Source organism: Sphaerodactylus townsendi, linkage group LG12 (assembly GCF_021028975.2).
Source record: "Sphaerodactylus townsendi isolate TG3544 linkage group LG12, MPM_Stown_v2.3, whole genome shotgun sequence".
NCBI classification, from domain to species: domain Eukaryota; kingdom Metazoa; phylum Chordata; class Lepidosauria; order Squamata; family Sphaerodactylidae; genus Sphaerodactylus; species Sphaerodactylus townsendi.
Window position 1 is genome coordinate 42,530,351 of NC_059436.1, and position 22,047 is coordinate 42,552,397.

The 22,047-nt window shown below is 45.4% G+C and overlaps 1 protein-coding gene across 1 annotated transcript in view; it reads left to right on the forward strand.

The window, feature by feature from the left end:
- The window catches only part of PAPPA (pappalysin 1), a 299,243-nt gene that overhangs the window by 222,861 nt on the left and 54,335 nt on the right, over positions 1–22,047 (forward strand). Inside the window, exons 17-19 of the mRNA XM_048512627.1 lie at positions 3,942–4,113; positions 8,708–8,855; positions 19,729–19,835. Of these exons, the coding sequence (XP_048368584.1) occupies positions 3,942–4,113; positions 8,708–8,855; positions 19,729–19,835 (427 nt within the window). The remainder of the gene's footprint in view (positions 1–3,941; positions 4,114–8,707; positions 8,856–19,728; positions 19,836–22,047) is intronic.

Below are 22,047 nucleotides of genomic sequence, written 5' to 3' on the forward strand. Positions count from 1 at the left end.
TAGATTTTTTATGGGGGGGGTTGGGGGCAGGGCCATGCCCCTACCCGCCCCTGGGGGCATGGCCACACCTCCCCAAGCCCCGCCCCTGGCCTTAGTTCTCATAAAAGCATTTGTCCAAGGACGGGGATGGCAGACTCCCCTGCCCCACCCTCTCCATCACCTGGGTTCCCAGCCGGCAGCCCCTTCTGCCCTCCCCTCTGAGCAGACGTGTAGCTTGGGAAAATGGAGCCCGGTGCAAAATCTGAGTCCCCCCCCCCCCTCAATGGACGGCCACTGTGATGCTGGAATCCATTTTCAAACAGCATCACTTGCAATGGTGTTTAAACTGGAGAGCCCAAATTCTCCTTTTAAATCCACCTTAAAGGGAGAATGTGGTGTCCCCAGTTAAAACAACATTAAAAGTGATGCTGTTTTGGGGTGGATTATCCCTCACCCTGAAACAGCATCATTTCAATGTTTAAACTGGGGACCTTAGATTCTCCCTTTAAATCCATGCCGAAGGGGGTGGATTTAAAAGGAGAATCTGGGGAAATTTGGGGTGTGCCTGCTGTCAGGGGTGCAATTGTTAAGCTAACAGCACCAAACTTTCAGGCTATCTTTAGGAGACTCTCCTGATGACACCACCCAGGTTTGGTGAAGTTTGGTTCAGGGGGTCCAAAGTTATGGACCCTCAAAGGTGTAGCCCCCTCTTCTATTAGCTCCCTTTGGAAACAATGGGGGATGGGCCACCCCTTTGGGAGTCCATAATTTTGGATTCCCTGCAGAAAACTTTACAAAACCTGGGTGGTATCAGTAAGAGAATCTCCTGATGACACCACCCTGGTTTGGTGAAGTTTGGTTCAGGGGGTCCAAAGTTATGAACCCTCAAAGTGTAGCCCCATCTTCTATTAGCTTCCATTGGAAACAATGGGGGATGGGGTACCCCCTTTGGGAGTCCATAACTTTGGACCCCCTGAATCAAACCTCACCAAACTTGGGTAGTAGCGTTAGGAGAGTCTCCCAAAACATCCCTGCAGGTTTGGTGCTGCTAGCCTAAAAACTGCACCTCCTGCAGGCCATAAACCAGAAAAACACTCAAAATACAAAAAAACCTGCAAACAGTAGGCGGAGTTTCAGATATGTAATGGGGGGGGTTGAACCCGAGAACCCCCCTTTCCTACGTCCTTGTTACCATGCCAATAAAGGTTCTTTGACTTGACTTGGCTATCTGTGAAAAATCAGCCTTAGAAGCAATGTAGACATCAGGAAAGGGAAAGATAGAATGTGCAAATTTTACCAAGGTCCAGAGACGTTACTATAAGTAGGCAGTCTCCAGTTTACTTGGGAGAATTAGATGGAGGCAGAAAACGAACAGTGATAGCTGGGATCGATAACCTATGTATACCAGGATCATCCTGGGTAAAAACTCCCAAATGAGCAGGCAATTGTATAATTAGAATATGGTTTTATTAAAGAATGGGGAAAAGAAATCCCAAGAAATATATTTTAAGCAACAAACAAACCCACACAAAGCATACAAGAGCTGACTAAAAGAAAAGGTAGGAAGCTGTTCAGAGTTTCAGGAATGGGTGATAGTTACCAGTCTTGAAGGGATGTCCAGGAAAGGCAGCACTGAAGAGGAAAGTGACCAGTGTTTCCAGGAGCAAAAGGAAGAGCCCCCATGCAAGGGGGGGGAGGGTACACATGAATCTAGAGCAGGGGTCTTCAAACTATGGCCCTCCAGATGTTCATGGACTATAATTCCCATCAGCCCCTGCCAGCATGGCCAAGAGGTAGGGCTCATGGGAATTGTAGTCTATGCACATCTGGAGGGCCATAGTTTGAAGACCCCTGATCTAGAGCAGCCACACACTACGAATGGCCAAAGAACCAATATTTATGCCCACAATGGACCCAGTGGTATGAGGTAGTATGATGTAAGCTGGCAGGAAAGCTACAGAATAAACATTAATTGCTTTTCTGGGGTTCAAACAGAAACATAGGAGATGCTTCATTAGTCATCAGGACTCAAGAGACTGGCTGGGCTATACTCTTGAATATTGATCCGTTGCTTGGATCAGTACAAATAGGATAAGTGATGGTCTACCAGGAGTGCTGATTAACAACCCCATCCAAAGGGGGGGCACAAATCTGCCGGTGGGAGTGGCATGGGGTCCCCCCCTCGGCAGATTTGCCCTCCTCAAAGTACTTTCCTCGGCAAAGGGGTGGGTGGCCACTATGGTCTTCCCATGGTGGGACATGACATTGGATGCCATGCCAGCATTCCTGCACCCCTGTCGGCATAGCAGGGGCAATCCAGGGGCGTGGCTGGGAGATGAGTCGACTTTAGGTTAGGAACAAGATCTACCAGACCGGCTTCCTCCCGGTCATTGCCCCAGTTGCACCAGCAGCCGAGGCTTCTGACTTGTGCCACCAAAAATGTGGCATACAAGTCCATTGAGCCCAATGGGGGCTTTCTGGTGGCAGGGAGGCTTTTTTTGGATGGGGCTGCTGATCACCTAAGGGTGGTACAATGTGGATTAGCTTGTCTCGCTCAGGGATCTGCATTCTGGCAGGGGCTGATGGGAATTGTAGTCCATGAACATCTGGAGAGCCCCAGGTTGCAGAGCCCTGGTCTAGCTAGGCACAGGTTAGGGCCAGGAGAAAAGTTCAGTGGTCAACTCTCTTTCATTCCAGGTTTGATCGCAAGATGGATCTCAAAACTCTCTAAGAAGCATCCATTTTGTGGGGAGTAGTGTCTTGCTTTGATGCCAGTCTTTGGCCCCCAACTCTGAGTAGTCTAGCCCAGGCCGCATGCCCATTATCATCATACGGTAGTATAGGGTAGTGGTTAGAGGGTCAGATCAGAATCTTCCGTGGAAGAGGTGTTGTGACAGTCACACACTCTCAATGTGACCTGACTGCTTTGTGGATGCTGGAAGGGCAGCATAAAAATATTATAAATGAAACAAATAAGCTATGTTGCAGGAGAACACATAAATTTAATAAAGAAATAAATAATAAATAAGAATAAAATGGAGGAGAGAATGTAAGTCTCTTTTTTTTCCCCTATTGAGCAGAAGGACAAGGTATAAATGAAGCAAAATAAAATAAATAATTTTGGTCTCATTTAAAAATAATGCAGATTTATTTATTTATTTTGCCTTCTTGATGGATGAGATGGTATGTCTGAGATGAGACGGATGGTAGTGCTGGTGTGGTTTGTCGCAAGCTCAGATAAATGTTATTTAAATACAAACAACTGGGCAACGTGGCCTGTACAGGACTTCTGGGGGGGGGGGGGAGAAAGGGAGGACTTGTTTTGCTCCAGTTTTTAAAAGCAATAGCAACCTTCTTCCTCCTCCCCCCCTACACACAACTAAAAAACACACAATGCACCAAGGACTGCTTTCCTGCCACTCCATCTCTTTGAATGGCGTTTGCATGACAATGGCATTGAATGAGTCCCCTCTGAGAGCAATTGGGGTACCTGCTCCTTTTTTTTATTATTGAAACCGTAAGCTGTTAACTTCACTCTTGCTTCTTCCAAATCTCTAAGCCTTCCATTCACAAGCCGGCTCTGCTAAGGGCCTCCTTTGGAAATGCCCCTTTGATATGCAACCTGGGGAGTCCCCTTTGAACCTCTGTGGGAAAAAAGGGGGTCTACTGGTATCCTACAATTTATAGCTCTGTGAAAACCACCTCAAAATAGCCACTGGCCGCAAGGTTGAGAAGAAAGAGGCAGGTTTTTCAAAGCAGGGCTTCAGCCAGTGAACTCTGGGCTGCCTCTGCAAACAGTCATTGTTTTCACTCTAAGACCACATGTCGTAAATCCACAGCTTGGCGTTGGAAGCACAAGTATCTGTCACAGAAACAGAGTCTCAAAGGGTAGCTGGTCTTGGGCCAATGGTTAAATAAATATCCTCTTTCTCTCTCTTACCCCCTTTTTTCACCCACGGAAGGAGGGCCTTCAAGATCCAGTGTGGGCAAGATGGAAATTGGCTGGAAGGAGCCTGTATCCCAGTGACCTGTGATCCTCCACCTTCCAAGTTCCACGGGTTGTACCAATGCACCAACCGCTTCCAGTTCAACAGTGAGTGCAGGATCCAGTGCGAGGAAGATGGCACCCAATCAGTGAGTCCCTCCCAACCGAATCGAAAACAGTGTATGGTTTCGGGAAAGGCCATGCCCATGTGCACGCCACCTCTGTGGTAATGATAACTGGAAATGAGCGAACTAAAACAAAAATTTTAGAAAACACTGAAATGGGTGAACCCTTTGACATCATTATGTTTATGGAAGGGTCTATAACTTTGTGGGACCCCAACTGTGACAACATACATTTCAGTGATTAACACTCATTGTAAGAATTTCAGACTCTTATTTTAGGACAGTGTTGGCGAACCTTTTAGAGACTGAGTGCTGGGGGCGGAGCAAGGGAAACTGCACCGGGGGCACGCATGCACCCTATGCCCCTTCTATGCCCCCGCCCTGCCCTGGAATGCCCCCGAAATGTCCCCAAACATCTCCACCCCGCCCCCAGAACACCCTTGCCACACCCCTACAGTGGTGTGTGCCCAGTACGTCGTGCACCCCTCGCCCCCTTGGCGCTATGCCACTGCCGAGTGCCCAAACTGGGGCGACAGCTCACGTGCCCACAAAGAGGGCTCTGAGTGCCACCTCTGGCACCCGTGCCATAGGTTCGCCACCACTGTTTTAGGAAGATGACATTTTGGCAATTCACAGTGGCAGAGAAAACAGCTGAAAATAGATCGGTTCTAAATACTTTGCAGTAATAAGGAGTCTGGTTTTGGTGGCTCTGTATAAAGAGAGAGGAGTGGCTGCTAGTGTCTCATAACTATCTCAGCCTTGCATATCTATATCCCCCCTTGTCTATTGTCCCACAAGGTTCTTTGTGACCCAGCCCTCCATTCCAAACCACCACCAAGCTTGTTCTGCAAATGCATTTGGTTATGCAAGTATGCAAAATGAACTGGGCTAACATTTCGCCTGCATCTGTGACTGGCATCTTCAGAGGTGTATCACAGAGAGAAGTCTGTTACAGAGAAGTCTGTCGGTGTAACAGACTTCTCTCTGTGATACACCTCTGAAGATGCCAGCCACAGATGCAGGCGAAACGTTAGGAACAAGATCTACCAGACCACGGCCACGCAGCCTGGAAAACCTACAACAACCAGTTGAATCCGGCCTTGAAAGCCTTTGACAATACATGCAAAATGAAATTTTGGGTTTTTTTTATAATTAATTCCATGGTTCGTGACTCTCCTTTCCCTCATCCTTATGACTTACTACCCAATCCAAGGGGAGAAGCCAGTAGAGGGGTAGCCAGGAACGTTGCTACTGCACTCCCTCCAAAGAGGCATTTAGTAATGCAGGCGCTGTGGGAAGAGAAACTCCTTTCTTGCATGGGAAAGTCCAAAGGCGCACAAAATGTATGCTACCCTTCGGGGCCCTTCGGGGATCGGGCGGTATATAAATTTAAGAAAGAAAGAAATAAATAAATAAATAAATAAATAAATAAATAAATAAATACCCTTTTTGGTGGCGTATGTCTGCGCCACTGGAGGGGTGTGTTCATGAGCCAAAAGTCCTCTGGGAGGGATGTTCGCAGGGCAGCCCTGACAACAGTCCTGCCCGTGGGAATGCCCTCCTTATGCCGTTGTAGCCTCCTGTATTGCAGTACCAGTTCCATTGAGAAACACTTCCTGGTTCCTGCTCCTTAGCACCCCACCGCTAGGGTATATCCCTCTGGGTCAGCATCTGTGCCACTTTGTATGGCATGGTGGTCCAGGGGCTTGCACAACCCTCCTATTGTTTCCAGTGGGGCTTCAGCTTCACCCACCATTTGGATTGCAGCCTTAGAAGGAGAATGACTGGACCAAGGTCACCCAGTAAGCTTCGTGGCCAAATGAGTGTGCTGCTGCTGAAAAATCATTGACTGAAAGTTTGGATCAGCATTGCACGAACTGAAGTTATTCAACACGAAATGTCTCAATGGTAAAAGAAGGCTGGTTCTCAGCTGAGACATGATTTTGGGTGGCTTTTCCTTTTTTTTTTAGTTTGCTTTTATAGAGGGCAAACATCAGCTTGGCTGTGAGAGTTCCCCCTCCCCATGGCATTTATATCATGCAGTAGTTAACTTTATATGATATGTTCCTTGGCACCCAAATCAGCCCTTCACTCTCATTGGAGTCCAGTTTTTCCTTGGCTTGTGAAGAGGTTTAAACCATTAGGGGCCTTAATAGACCTCGTTTTTTTGGCAGAAATAGGTATGTTTTGGTGTGTTTCAGTTCGGTGAGCTTCCAGGGCTTTGCAAAGGGCGTGTGCCCTTAAAAAAGGCCACGGCTTCAAGGGATGGGCAATTCAAGTAAGGAGAAACGAACTGACTATTAGGGAGAAATAATTTAGCTGACACTGCTCCCTAAATACATTGATTCATATTAGAATTTCAAAGGTATTGTGTATGTATGCCCTTAGCTCTTAAGATGCCAATTTTAGATGGGAGAGAATTCCCTGGCAAAATGACTTGTGCCCTTGGGATATTCACGCCCTCTTAAACTAACCTAGCAGCTGTGGCGTAGTGGTTAAGAGCAGGTGCACTCTAATGTGGAGGAACCAGGTTTGATTCCCCGCTCTGCCGGATGAGCTGTGGAGGCTTATCAGGGGAATTCATGCCAGCTGGGTGACCTTGGGCTAGTCACAGTTCTTCTGAGCACTCTCAGCCCCACCCACCTCACAGGGTGTTTGTTGTGAGGGAGGAAGGGAAAGGAGATTGTCAGCCCCTTTGATTCTCCTACAGAAGAGAAAGGGGGGAATATAAATCCAAACTCCTCTTCTTTTTCTTCTTCTACTTCACAAGTATGTTATCAGGATAAAATGGGGAAGGGGGCACTCTGTGGATTGGCCTGAGCCCTTTGCAGGTAGGATGAGATAAAAATGTACTGGATAATATGTACTCTTCTTCTAAACTCCACGGTACTCTAAGAGTACAATCATAAGAGCTGACACAGAGACCCCTTTCACAAGGTGGTATCAGCATCTGTGGGCCAAACTAGACGTCACCCATAATTTTTTGAAGGGCTAATAAGAACTGCTGATAGCCCAGCCTAGCCCAATTTCAACAAGAACTTGAAAGCTAAGCAAGGTCAGCTGCGGTGGACACTTGGACGGGAGACCACTGAGGAAGACTACTGAGAAAGGCAATGGCCAATCAGCTCTGCTCATCTCTTGCTTGAAAATCCCATGGTCCTGGCGTTGCCACGAGTCAGTTGTGACTTGACAGCACTTTGTTTTAAGTTGCTATTACAACGGGAAGCATGGCGATGGGGGATATCTGTCTTATTTACTTACTATATTTTTAACCTGCCTTTCTTCCTAGGTCCTCAGTATGGCATTCAGGATAACCCCAAGTCCCTCATCTCCCCCGCACACACCAGTCCTTTTTGTTTTGTTTTGCACAAAAGCAACCTTTATTACCTTCCATCAGTGATCAGACATGTGGCATTCACTGCATCACAAGATTTTTCAAAATGCAGAAGGCCGTAGGAAAGCACAAACTGGGATGACGATCTCTACGCCAACCGTTTTCTGTTTCATGAAATTCAATCCCACAACTGCAATACACCCAGCCAATGAAAAATCTCAGGGCAGGCTGTGAGAAATAGCAGGGATAGATTTTCTGTCGGCAGCTGATATACCCCGTCAAGTTTCTTGCTTGGCATCGGTTATCAGTTCACGAAGCCTGTGCAGACATAATGAACCCTATACTTTAGGCAGAGTTAATAGAGAAGGTGTGCATTGTGGGACTGTAGGCGAAACTCTAACCGTGGTGCTGTGTGGTTTCCGGGCTGTATGGCCGTGTTCTAGCAGCATTCTCTCCTGACGTTTCGCCTGCATCTGTGGCTGGCATCTTCAGAGGATCTGATAGTAGGAACTGAAAGCAGAAAGTGGAGTATATATAGTTCTTGTGAGGTCGTTAAAAAAGTTGCAGCCAACTTAGTGGCGAGTCCGAGTGAGGGTTTTTCAAAGCAAGAGATATTATGGTTTGCCTCTTGCATGAGACTCTGAAGGTCTTTCTTGCTGGTCTCCCATCCAAGTACTAATAAAGGCTGAGCCTGTTTAGCTTCCAAGGTCTGACAAGATCCAAGTGGCCTGGGACAGTCACTTCATCATTTACAGTGGCGCAAATTGGCATCTGATATGTGTGGCATAGCATCGGTTTTGCATGGATGTGGTAAACGTTTGAGCCACAACCAGCTTGTTAGTTTTTCAAGATTCCTTGTTGTTTTGGATGCAGTGTAAGTAACACAGCAAACCCTTCTGCAGAAATAGCTGGATATGGAATTGGCCACTGAGCTATAGGAGCTCTGAGCTATAACAGCTCTGAGCTATGGGAGACCTACCGTGTTTCCCCGAATATAAGACAGTGTCTTATATTAATTTTTGCTCCCAAAGATGCGCTATGTCTTATTTTCAGGGGATGTCTTATTTTTCTGTGTTCTGTTCGTCGGGCATGCTTCCAAACAAAAACTTTGCTATGTCTTACTTTCGGGGGATGCCTTATATTTCGCACTTCAGCAAAACCTCTACTATGTCTTATTTTTTGGGGATGTCTTATATTAGGGGAAACAGGGTATGGGGGATTTTTATGACTTGCCTTTGATTTCAAGTCACATCACATTTTTTTTTCATTCTCTCCGTTTTCCAGGGTCGTGGGAACAACGTGATCCATTGCCGGAAGGATGGCACCTGGAGTGGCTCCTTCCACCTCTGCAAGGGGATGGAAGGCCATTGCTCCCCTCCCAGCCAGCTGAACAGCAGGCTCAAGCTGCAGTGTCCAGACGAGTACGGCATAGGTACGACAACTGATGAGCTAAATCTTGATTTATTATGCCGAGCGAAGCGGGGGAAAAAGGGCAAGGAGCCCTTGAACCCACCTTCCCCGGTTGGCTCTCCATTGAAAACAAAAGGGATAATTAATCCCTTTTTAAAAGGCAGGTCAGGCTTTCCGATGCCAGACCTCTGGGTAATGCATGGTGCTCTCCTGCACTTCAGCAACTGCCGAGCTTTCTTGCGGTACTTGTCAGTGGCTCTGGGCAAGGTTAAAGAGCTACATGACAGCTAGAGTGAAAGACCCAGAAGACGAGCCCTGCTGGATCAGGCCAGACTTCCAGCTTGTACAGCAGTCTGTTCCCAGGAGAGGCTGGACAGCTGGTTCTGGGAAGGCCCCCCGCTGCATCCGGAGCAGCGCCTCTTGTGTACTGATGCCCCTCTGGACCCACCTACCTCAAACAAGCTGAAGTCTTCAGCTTCTTTCACACGTGCTGGATAGCACTCCCAGTACTTTTTAAAATAAGCTTTAGCAATCATTTGTAATTGGATTTACAGGAAAAAATGTGTCATTGCCAGTGAAGTTGTAATGTTGCTGGTGTCATTTCTGGTGTGACCCAAAAGAAAAGAAGAGAGTTTGGATTTATATCCCCCCTTTCTCTCCTGTAGGAGACTCAAAGGGGCTGACAATCTCCTTGCCCTCCCCACCTCACAACAAACATCCTGTGAGGTAGGTGGGGCTGAGAGAGCTCCGAGAAGCTGTGACTAGCCCAAGGTCACCCAGCTGGCATGTGTGGGAGTGTACAGGCTAATCTGAATTCCCCAGATAAGCCTCCACAGCTCAGGCGGCAGAGCGGAGAATCAAACCCGGTTCCTCCAGATTAGATACACAAGCTGTTAACCTCCTATGCCACTGCTGCACCTGGCGTGGCATAATCACATAGGGGGTGATGTCCGGAATACTAGAGTATCACCTAACACAATGACATCACTTTGTAGGGGAAGTGACATCATTGCACTGCTGGCAATGCTACATCCACTTGTTGTCTCCAGAATTTTTTCTCCCATAATTCGCTATAGGGCAACATGGAGAGAAAGTGGGGGGTGGAAAACCTGGCCACCCTGGAGGCAATCAAAAGGAATCCCACATTTGTGGGGGCGGGAGAGAGTGAAACCCTAAAACAGAATCATGTTGAGGCTGGCAAATCAATTGGGAAACACTTCCTCGCAAAGAACATGTGTTTTAATTTGTACAGCTGGCTTGCTGGAACACCCTATGCACAAGTGTGCTTAAAACGGCTTAAGCTTCTCGACTTCTTGGATGCCATTTTAAGCGCACTTGTTCATAGGGTGTTCCAGCAAGCCAGCTCTATAAATAAAAAAAAAAGAGAAAAAAAGCCTTTTTTTTTGGTCTCCTTAAAAAAAAAACCCAGTAAACTCTTGGGGTAAGCTTTTTTAAAAAAGAAATTTAGTATAAAATGTTGTGAGTTGTTTATTATGAATTTGGAAAAAAAAACTCTTGTAGGTCCAGGCACCGAAGAAGATTGATTGAAATAGGCAAGATAATCGGGGTTCTGCCTGCCTATGATCACCTTGCCTGAGTAATTTGAACTAAAATGGCCTTGCAAGCAATGTTTGCCCCCAATTGCTAGGAACAGAAAAACTCTCTTTTATGTATGTCACAGATTTGTTATCCCATATTTGTACGGTGCTGTCAAAATTGGGGGTTGGAGGCAGTGGTGGGATCCAAAAATTTTAGTAACAGGTTTCCAATAGTGGTGGGATTCACACTGTGGCGTAGCGCCAATGGGGCTGGGTGGGGCACAAAGGGGGCGTTGCTGGGCATTCCTGGGCAGGGCTGTGGCAAGGACCCAGCCGCTGCGCCAGTCCTTGGGCGGGAAACGAATGGACACAGGTGCAGGCTGCCATGCACGCCAGTGCACCTCCTGCTAGACTGCTTCAAGTTCTGTGCGCTACTGCTGAGAGGAGGGGCGTAACGAAGGCAAAAATCACGTGGCAAAATCACCAATTAGTAACCCCCTCTCGGCACACGCAAATAATTAGTAACCTACTCTCGGGAACCTGTGAGAACCTGCTGGATCCCACCTCTGGTTGGAGGGCAGCGCGGGCATGTCTCCTTGTCCCTGTGGAGCTCCACAGGGAGAGAAGGTGGGAAACAAACTTGTGGAGGTGCCTCCGCAGGCTGCCGTCGCTCTGGGGCTGCTCGCACCTCAGTTGGCCGCGATCTCTGGGTGGCCTACAGGCCCACCACTTTCCACCCAGCTGATCTCGCAGTGTTGCTTTGAGGGCCACCCCGATCCCCATAAAAGAAGGGCAAGCGGCAAATGGGATAGATTTGCAAGACAACTTTGCTCCAACTTTTGACTGTTTCTGGATGCCATGCAAAGCTACTCTTGAAAAAAAAAAATTCCCAACATCTATTTCAGGCCTCAAAGAGGTACTGTATCTTTTTTCCCCCTGTTGCAAATCTAAGGGTGTTTTCACAAGTGACTCTAAGAAGACCTTTTACTTTGGAATGCATCGGCTGCCAACATTAAAACTGGATGGAAAGTGGAAAATGGCCAGTTTTAAAAGGAATGTATGTTTTAATAACTGAGGACATTTTTAACCACCACCACCCTTTTCCTTTGGCGCTCAAGGCGGAGTACATTGGGGGTTTCCAGTTGTTCTATCATCCAGACACTGACCAGATGAAGTGAGACTGTTTCAGTGAGACGGCTGCATCTTTAGACTTTGGAACACAGCTTGAGGTCCATGACCACTCAGTACAAAAAGTATTGCAATGCTGAAACATCCTAAAATCTTAATGTAATGAAGCAAGCTTTGGCACCCCAAAGCTAATATCCCGATAATCTGGTTGGTCTGTAGGGTGCTACTGAACTCAAATCATGTAGTTCAGTAGCATCCTATTATTTGAAATCCTGGGTTATACAATTAAATGTGTGTCTCCCTGATCCGAAGGGGGTTGGGGAAAGAAGATGCTACAGCGTACCATTTGGCTTCCTATTCATAAACTCTTCTTGGCGGGCTGCACAATTCAAGCCCGATTTGTGATCACTCCTACTTGAAATGTGAACAAGGGTTGCCAGCCAAGAACAGGTGATGAACAGGAGCATTTTGGGGGTGGCAGGGGGCAGCATCTGGTTTGTAGCCAGACATGACATTGTGGTACTGTGTGGTTTCCGGGCTGTATGGCCGTGTTCTAGCAGCATTCTCTCCTGGTGTTTCACCTGCGTCTGTGGCTGGCATTTTCAGAGGATCTGATAGTTGGAAAGGAAAGCAAGTGGAGTATATATACCTGTGAGTAAAGGTCAGTGGGTATGGGCATCTGAATAGGAGTGGCCTGGCAAGTGAGTAACAATGGGTGAGGCATCTGACCTTGCTATCTCCATTGTTACTCACTTGCCAGGCGGCTCCTATTCAGATGCCCATACCTACTGACCTTTACTCCACTTGCTTTCCTTTCCAACTATCAAATCCTCTGAAGATGCCAGCCACAGATGCAGACAAAATGTCAGGAGAGAATGCTGCTAGAACACGGTCATACAGCCCGGAAACCACACAGCACCCCAGTGATTCCTGTCATGAAAGCCTTTGACAGTACACAGAAGTGACATCGCTTTGGGTACAAACCAGAAATTAAATCGCAAAGTCACTCCCTCAATCTGCAAATACTCCCACTGTACCGGAGAACCCCAGAAGGGGTCTGAAGAATGGTGGAAGGAGTTTGCCCACTGTCCAGAGTTTGCCCACTGTCCAGCCTAGTGTGGACATTCACATGGTTGCCACAGGCTGTGTATAACTGGCTTGTGGCTTCTGATTTTCTGGTGCACTGACTGCTGCTTAGGAAACTCTCCCTTCTTGCCTCCCTGCAACAAATCACAGAGTTTGACATGACCAAAAGCTACATGATTAAGCCATTTTAAGCACAAGACTGTCTACTACGCCTGATCTTTGTGATTCAATTCAGACCAAAAGGCAAACATAAATGCCCAGCAGAATATTCAAGTCTATTGTTTGAACCATGAGTGCACAGGCTAAAAGAAACAATAAAGCAAGGTAACAAAGTATAAATAACATTTTCAATTTTAATAAAAAGGATGATTGGATGAGCCGCAGAAAGCTTTTTGTAGAGCTTGAGATAAAGACCATGATTCAAGCTATATGCTGGGAAGGAAAGCAACCACAGAGGTGCTGACCAGGGGTGGAGGATTCATCGTCATCCTAAAAATGTTGACTAGTCAGACCACGACCAGCAGTGAAACCCACTCCACAAAGAAGGCCCTTCCAGAGCAATCCTAAAGCCTAGCTTAGCATCCTGTTTCCCACAGTGGCCATCCAAATTTCCTGGAAAGTCTACAAACAGTTCATGGATGACAACTCCTCCCACTTTTGTTAACCTCTCCCCCTCAGAAAATAGTATTTTGATGTACATTGCCTCTGAATTTGGGGGCTCCATTTGGCCATCATGCTAACATTAATTTATTTTTTAATGAATAATTTTTATTTTATCATTTAGAAATACATATTAATTGGCAGACAGTCTGACTTAAAGTGGTTCCAGTAATAACAGAATATGATCTGCCACATCAACTATAAACAATGTACTTAACATTTGTGAATAATAGCTACATCAGAAATAGTGGTTTAAGATTCTAGTACATAAATACAATGCGAAAATAAAGCTATAAATGCACAAGTGTGTGTGTGTGTGTGTGTGTGTGTGTGTATGTGTATGTGTATGTGTGTGTGTATATACATACATACATACATATATACACACACACATATGTATGTATGTATGTATGTATGTATGTATGTATGTATGTATGTATGTATGTATGTATATTTGTATATTTGTATATATATGTACCCTGTTTCCCCAAATATAAGACATCCCTTGAAAATAAGGCGTAGTAGAGGTTTTGCTGATGTGCGAAATATAAGGCATTCCCCGAAAGTAAGACGTAGCAAAGTTTTTGTTTGGAAGCATGCCCGACGAACAGAACACAGAAAAATAAGACATCCCCTGAAAATAAGACATAACACACCTTTGGGAGCAAAAATTAATATAAGGCACTGTCTTATTTTCGGGAAAACCCGGTATATATGTATATGTTTATGTTAGCCATATTATTATTATTTATCTATGTATGTATATGTGTGTATGTGTGTGTGTGTGTATGTATACACACACACATATACATATACACACATATGCATACATTGATAAATAATAATATGGCTAACATTTATTGATGGACCTTTCATTCCTTCCTTTCTTCCTCCATTCATTTTGTGAATTTTTATTCTGTTCTCTGTGACCCAGCAGGCATCTAACATCATTTCAATAAAACTTTGCACAATTCATTATGACACTTAAAAAAATTTAACTGAGGCTGGAACAATTAACCACTTAAAACATTCCTCCCAACCTCCATACCACACAAACAAGCAAAGGGGAAAAAAACAGGGAGGGGAAGAGAGGCCAGCCAAGATGGACCAGCTCTCGTTGCTGGTGGAACAACTCTGTTTTACAGGGCCTGCACAATTCAGATAAATCCTGCAGGGCTCTGGTGTCATTAGGAAGAGCGTTCTGCCAGACTGGAGCCAGAGCCGAACAGGCTCTAGCTCTAGTTGAGGTCTGCTGGACACTTTCTGGACCTATAAATTGTTGTTGACAGTGTATAATTCTCTTTGGGGGGCATGCTGAGAGAGGCAGTCCCACAAGTCTGATGGTCCCAGACAATTTAGGGCTTTAATATGACTAGCACCCTTTTAAAGCCATCTGAGCTAGAGGCTATCACTACATCTCAGCTACAGTGAACTCCACCAGTTCCTTCTACATTGTTTAAAACATCTTGTCTATCCTGGAGCTCCCATCTGGCAGCTTCATTTGGTGCCAGCGTGTTTTTGTGTTACGAGTTGGGGACTTCTCTCTCCTCACAGTGCCTGTTTTTACAAGCTTCTATGGCTTCATTATTTTATAAACTTTTCTAAAGTGGAACAACCTCTCCAACTCTTAATCCTTTCCTTATAGTGGAGATGCTCCAACCTTTTGATCATTTCAGCTGTCTTTTTCTGCATATTTTCCACCTCTAGAGTAGCCCTGTTTGTGTGTTTGTTTCTGTGATTGCCCTTGCAATCCATGTACCACTTGATTTTTTAAATTATGCATTCACTGAGTAATTGTCATGTTATGTTCAACATGCATATGGTACAATGCCCCACACAGATCCCTGGTTTCTTTTGTAAAGTGAACATTCGTGCACATGTAAACAAGTCATGGAAACAGGAGTACTATCCTTTCTTGATTAATCAAAAAAGGAAAGTAGTTATCCTCCAAATCCACATGCATGAATTTTCCATAAGATTTTGGCAGACCTCGGACAGATGACAGTTGTGGTACTCTTGTCACAAGCTGTAGGTTACCAAGTCAGCAGAGATGCATTGTGGGCAAATCTCCAGCAGAAGAGGAGGGGGCTTCTGCCTTCCACACTCTTCTCTCCTTCACTGTCCTTTTGAACTCCCGTATTCCCCTCTCATTCTGCTCCCTCATTATAGGCTAACTATGGTGAGGAACCAGGAGTTTCATGGCTCCTGTCCCAAGGGGGGTGAGGAATACGACCTGGATGAGCTCACCACTCTGTAATGATGCCAATTATGGATCGTATATCAAAACAATTCAGGTCCGCTCCTCTGCTGAAGTGCAAATTGCACCGCTGGCGAGCAACGAGACGGCAGCAGCATCCTTTTGCCTGACGATGTGTTTTTCCCCCTGGAGACGAGGTGACCTTTAGATACCTAGCAAGGGTTGTTGCACGGGGTAATTTTCTTTCAGGCCTTGTTTTTCAGAGAAAGGATGCTGGCTCTTTCTCTAGTGGGGAAAAATAATCAGCAGTAACCCCAGACAAGATAATGTTGTCATTAGCTGTTGTCATTTTGCTTCCCTCTGCACTCCAGACAAATTCCTACCTATAAAGACAGGAAAAAAACCCGTGCAAAATCATACCAAAAGTCCAACTTCCCTAACATCCAGTTTTGAATTGGGGGGAGGCACTCAATGCCCACAAGCAGGGTGTGAAACCAGTTGTTCTACTGGTCTGTTTTCCCCCAGCAACCAGCAACTGCTTTTTCCCTGTGAATGGACACTGCAATTAGCTATCATGACTGATTCAGGAATAACAGGTCTGTCTCATTTTACCCTCATGACAATCATGTAAGACAAGTTATACAGAGGTGGGATCCAGCAGGTTCTCACAGGTTCCTGAGAGTAGGTTATTAATTATTTGTGTGTGCTGAGAGGTGTTACTAATTGGTGATTTTGCCGCGTGATTTTTGCCTTAGTTACACCCCTCCTCTCAGCAGTAGCGCGCAGAACTTGAAGCAGTCTAGCAGGAGGTGCATCGGCGTGTGTGGCAGCCTGCACCTGCGTGCATTCGTTTCCCGCCCAAGGACCGGCACAGCGGCTGCGTCCTTGCCACAGCCCCGCCCAGGAATGCCCTGCCTCCAGAATGCCCAGCCACACCCCCGTCTTGCCCCGCCCAGCCCCATTGATGCTACACCACAGTTTGAATCCCACCACCATGGGAACCTGTTACTAAAAAGTTTGGATCCCACCACTGAAGTTATACCTTATCTGTTCTGGCAAAACCTGTGAGTTCTTGGCCCTGCAGGGTTTTAAGAGAAGTTCTTTTAAGTCTAAATTTGGACAACTTGTAATGTGCTTTGTATTTGTGCCTTAGCTTGACTGCATAAGTGTTCCTTTCTGCACTGTACCTTGCCCAGGGGCTCGGGGGATGGGCAGGAAATAAATTTACAGAAATAAATAAAACAAATAAAATACTTTTTTTCTGACAATCCTCAATGTATTTCTGTGAAGCTTGTTTCTGTGGATGTGCACTTCTGCATATGTGTTTTATGCATTCTCTGAACATATTGTAATATATGCACCTAATAACACATATCCAAATGAGTCATCCCCCCGCCAAAAAAACAAAAATCAGCACGGGCATCTCAGATTGGAACAGCATATTCCAGGGAGAATTCCTAGCAGAGAAGAATTCAGAAACGTCCTTAGCTGGGTCAGTGGCCTCTTCCACACACGCAGAATCATGCACTTTCAATTCACTTCCACAATGGTTTGCAAGTGGATTTTGCTATTCCGCACAGCTGCAAAGTGCATTGAAAGTGGATTGAAAGGGCATGATTCTGCCTGTGTGTGCCTTTTTTATCCAGCTGTGGAACCTCAACCTGCTGCTTTGCAGGTTTTTCAGAGCAACTTCAGGATGGGGAAATTAGAACAGGTTTCAGGGGCCCCACTTCTGGCCTTCTTCAGCAAGACAAGAAGCTATTTATAACACTGCATGGATGCTTGCAAGCGAAACCCTCATTTATTCATTCTTAGGGCCACTCTCTGTAGAATCCCTACCCTTTCGCTATTAAGAGAAACCTTTGGCAGTAATATATTGGAGCGCTTCGAAGACACAACTCGAAGCCCCGGGGGTGTTACAGCACAGCCTTTCACCCCCCTGGGAAATGCGCTCTTGCAATGGCACAGCTGTGAGGACCATGTCATTAAGGAGCTCTGTACTCCAAACAGTGTTGGAAACAAGGAAGGGGAGGTGGGCATGGGAAGAGAGCAGATACTTCTGACTTAGAACTAGCCCTTGCCTGGTGTTTGCAGTAACACCAGTGGCTTGTTATGGGCACCAGAACATAGAGTTTTGCCATTATTCTTGTGCAGTGTAGTTGAATAGACAAATTGGTTTTTCTGTTTTGTTAAAGACGGGGTGGAGGGAGGCTTTTCTTTTCAGAGACTCTTTCTCTCTGTGTGTACATGTATAGAGAGTACAAACACACATGGCAACTGATCCCATGGGCTGGCAATGGCATAATTTTACGGACAGTCTACTATAGACAGCTGTTGCTCATTTACTTCTGCAAGATGGAAAATACAAAACAGTTAGCAGGGGAGAGGAAGCATCAATGGACAAATGGAAAAAATGGATGGATGAATTTTCGTTTTTGTGAAGAACAAAATTGAGACGTTTTGGCATGTGCCAATGTCTTTTGGCTCTTGCCAGCCTTAAAGTGTAAAGGGGCAGGGGAGGGGGATACAGTTGAAAAGTGCACACTCTTCTCACCCAGTCTTGAACATATATTACATTTTGCTTCTTATGGGCCCCTTCTGCAAATGCAGAACAATGCACTTTCAATCCACTTCCAATGCACTTTGCAGTTGCGTTTTACTGTGCAGAATAGCAAAATCCACTTGCAAACAATTGGCTGATTTCTCACGGTCAATTAATTGAGTGATACTCATGCGAAATATCAAGAATTCAGGAAGAACTCCCCACTCTCTGATCGACGAACAAGGATTCATCCCGGTTCTGGCGCTCATTCTCCCTCTTATCCCACGTCTTTGCCGAACCTGCTTGAAAGTACTACTTTTTCAAAAAAAACACGTCTTTGATCCAGTTTGGAGGGGAGGATCAGGGGTCTAATCCTGGTTCAAATTTCCTGCCATGGAGCATGATGCAAATGTCTTACAACCAACCAGTGCATGAGGTGTGTTCTCACGAGAGCACGAGAGAACCACAACCAACCAGAAACTTGGGCAGGGGGAGACGGTGCTGATGTGATGACGTTCTGATGTCATAGCGTGAGTATGTTTTTGCAGGAGAAAAAAAAGGGTCCCGCCCCAACACGGCACGACAGCCAATCAGGAGAGACCCGCCAAGCTGATCGTGTGGTAGTGGGGATTGTTACACTTCTTGAATCTGAGATAGGCCTAGATGTCTTCACTGGAAACATGCTGCGGTGGGGAGGTTGAAACCTCGATGAAAAGGTGCAGTTTATTTTCAAACTTGGTTTGATGGGAATTCCCAGTGGGAATTCAGCCAATTGGATTGAAAGTGCATTATTCTGCATGTGCAGGAGGTATCCTTTCCAGTATGGATGAGCAAGAGGTGAACAGATTTCCCTTCTCCCATTCCTTTATTATTCTTTGACATATGTTCCACTTCTCTTGAATTACTGTATAACTTGGAGGATTTCTAAAATTAATTCAGAAATTGGAGCATACACAATACACTACTAATTCTTTTGTTCATTTGCATCTTCTTCTCCATCAATTATTTATTTATTTATTATATTCATTCATTCATTCATTCATTCATTCATTCATTCATTCATTCATTCATTCATTCATTCATTCATTCATTCATTCATTCATTCATTCATTCGACTTCTATACCGCCCACCCCCGGAGGGCTCTGGATGGCATTACCATTGTTCGTGTGTGCATTGATGTGATTGTCTATGTTTGAATCAACATTCTTTTTATGTAGTGTTTTGTATCTATGTCCTTATGCTTGTGACAGTGTTCTTTTTGTGTGGTATTTTGCTAAAATATTCAAGTGCACATGCATATCAATTTTTTTTAAGTGCACAGAAAGAATCATAACATGTATGATCGTATCCAGGGAAAAGGTGGGTTTTTTTTAAGTCAGTTGGCACTTGGTTGATGCTGTGGATGTTGTTGGGGAGTCAACAGTGAACTTAAGGAATTAACATTGCAATAATTTGCATGTGTATCGTGTTTCGTAAAATATCCAGAGTGATAGGAATCAAACATTGGAGGGTTCCCAGTGCATGAGAAATAAGAGAAATTCAGAACTCCAAAATTCTCAGGGTAACTTGGGCTGGAAGATAACAGGAAGCATCTCTAGCGAACTGTAGTCCTGTTTCTGTTTGGCAGGAAGATGTCTGAAATGAATTAGCAGATGTGTAATCTCTCTCTCTCTCTCTCTCTCTCTCTCTCTCTCGCTCTCTCTCGCTCTCTCTCGCTCTCTCTCGCTCTCATTTGCTATGAAGGAGCTGAGTGTATCACCTCATGCCCGGACCATCACGAGCCCGTCCTGTTGCGTGCCAATGAGACAGTACAAGACATCCAGCACTGGATGAACCCCCCAAGAGTAAAGGTAAATTGCCAGAGTATATATAATTTGGTGCTCAGATAATTGAACTTAAAACTGACCTCACAGACTTCCGTGCTCAGAGCCATTGGGTAACTTTAGAAAGCTGGTGTCGCATTTGGACACATTTTTCCCTTCAGTCTCCCACCGCCCCCAGTGTGGATTCAACAGGGTTGTTGGAACCCTGAAGAAATTTATTTTGGCTAATGCAGGGGAGGAGGGCGGGATTAAAAAAATTAGTGGATGGCATTTTAGTATTGGAAGTCCCATAGCCAATGGATTTTTAATACTCGGGGTTGTTAACTTGGGAATGATTCTCTGTTATCCTTCCCCAGCAACAGCTAATATACAAGGGTCATTTCCAAACAGCAAAATGATACCTGTGAACCACTGGGTTTTTTAAAAAACTTGAGCCTATTTTATCCCAGGATGCCCATTTGCATGACTGCCTGTTTTTTTGAAGGAATCCAGTGAAGACCGGGAGGAAATACTCCAGTTTGTTTAGCTGGGACTTCTGTGGCGTTTTCCACATGGTCCAAATATCCTGGGATGGAAAGGTGAAATATCCCAGTTTGAGTATGATTTTCGCACGTCTTCCAGTCCTAAATTGGGTCAGCCCTGCAAGATTTTCCTCATCCCGGGGTTTTCACAAATCGCTAAATTGGCGATTCTTTTAAAATACTGTGTGCTGATCCCGCTGCCATGTAAACACTGCAGAAGAAAGACTGGTTTATTTTTTCTTTGGAAGCATATTCTGAGCATGCCCGGTGTCCCACATTCTGATTGGCTGCTGTTTTTGAGTGGCAGCTTGAATAAACATCAAGTAGGGAGATCAGGTGCGTGGGCAGGAAAAAATAAACTGGTCCTGTTTCTGATAGGTGTTTGCATTGTACCAGGCTCTAACAGGCTCACTCTGGGATTTTTTTTAAAAGAACACCAAATTGGCAGTTTTTTAATACCCTGGGATGAGGAAAATATTGCAGAGCAAACCTGCTTTAGGACCGGGAACCATGCGGAATTTTTGGTTGCACAGAGATATTTTTCTTGCTCAACCCAGGATAGTTTGACCATGCAGAAATGACCAAGGTTGCTTGTCAGTTACCTGTGTGGGTTGAAGCTAGCAATTGGAACAAAACTTCATTACAGAAACAATAAAAGGCAATAAGTGTTGTGAAATCCTGGTTACCTTAGTGGCATGAACTTTCACGTATAACAGCTGTCTTCCTTGGATGCATGAGTGAGACTGAAAAGGTGGGAGATGTTTTATATAGATGCAGAATAAAAAAATTGAGTTTCTGAATGTAATAGGAGCACAAAGTCTGGTGCTGACTGACTGAAGTGATTCCACTCTGACATTGATGTCCTTACCCTGGATCTAGTTAAAACTGCCAAGAATAGCCCCCCAAAATGGGTTATTCAACAATCATGCTATCCACGATTCTCTTGTTTTAATGCAGAGTGCAGCTGCTCTCAAGTGAATGGCTGCCCCGGGAAGCACTTTACTCAGCCATGCTTCCTGGTTTTGTGCAGTCCCCGCTTCTTTGCTGTGCAGCCACACAGGGTCACAGGCACATCAGCATGGCTTCGTGAGGGTCCATGCCTGCCTGTCCACATAGCTACGCAACCGAGTTTTTTTTAAAGCTGTGCCTCCATGTGAAGGCGCGACGGTAACACGGGTTGCTTTCTCCCGACTGCAACCCACTGGTACTTTTCCTGTGCGGAAGGGGCCTTTGAGCCTGATGTAGGATTAAGCTGACATTAATAATGTATCCTACCCATCTTAATTTGAGACTCTCCAGACCTTGACTACTGCTTTTCCTGTACTTTGGTCCTCTAGCCATTTTTTTGGGTTGCTGAGTTTGTCTGAGATGTTTTGCCACTGCTATGGCCACTGAACTGGGATCTGTGGAGTTATAAGCCCCCATTGGGACAATTTTTGGGGAGAGAACAAAAAGGGGAGAGAGGCCTGTAATAATAACACCTTCTCCTCCCCTCTTTCCAGGCCCCTCTGTCACTCTTAGCTTGTCTCCACTCACTCCTTAGCCAAGCCCAAACTAGCACATAAAAACTTCCTTATCTCTATATTAGGGGCTGTTTCTCACCATCTCTTTCCTGAACTGTGGGCTTTCAAGTGTTTTTATAATTCGCTGTGAAATAAAAAAAACTCAGCTTGAAAGAGCACGGCTTGGCCTCCCCCTCGTCGTCCTCCTTTATTGAT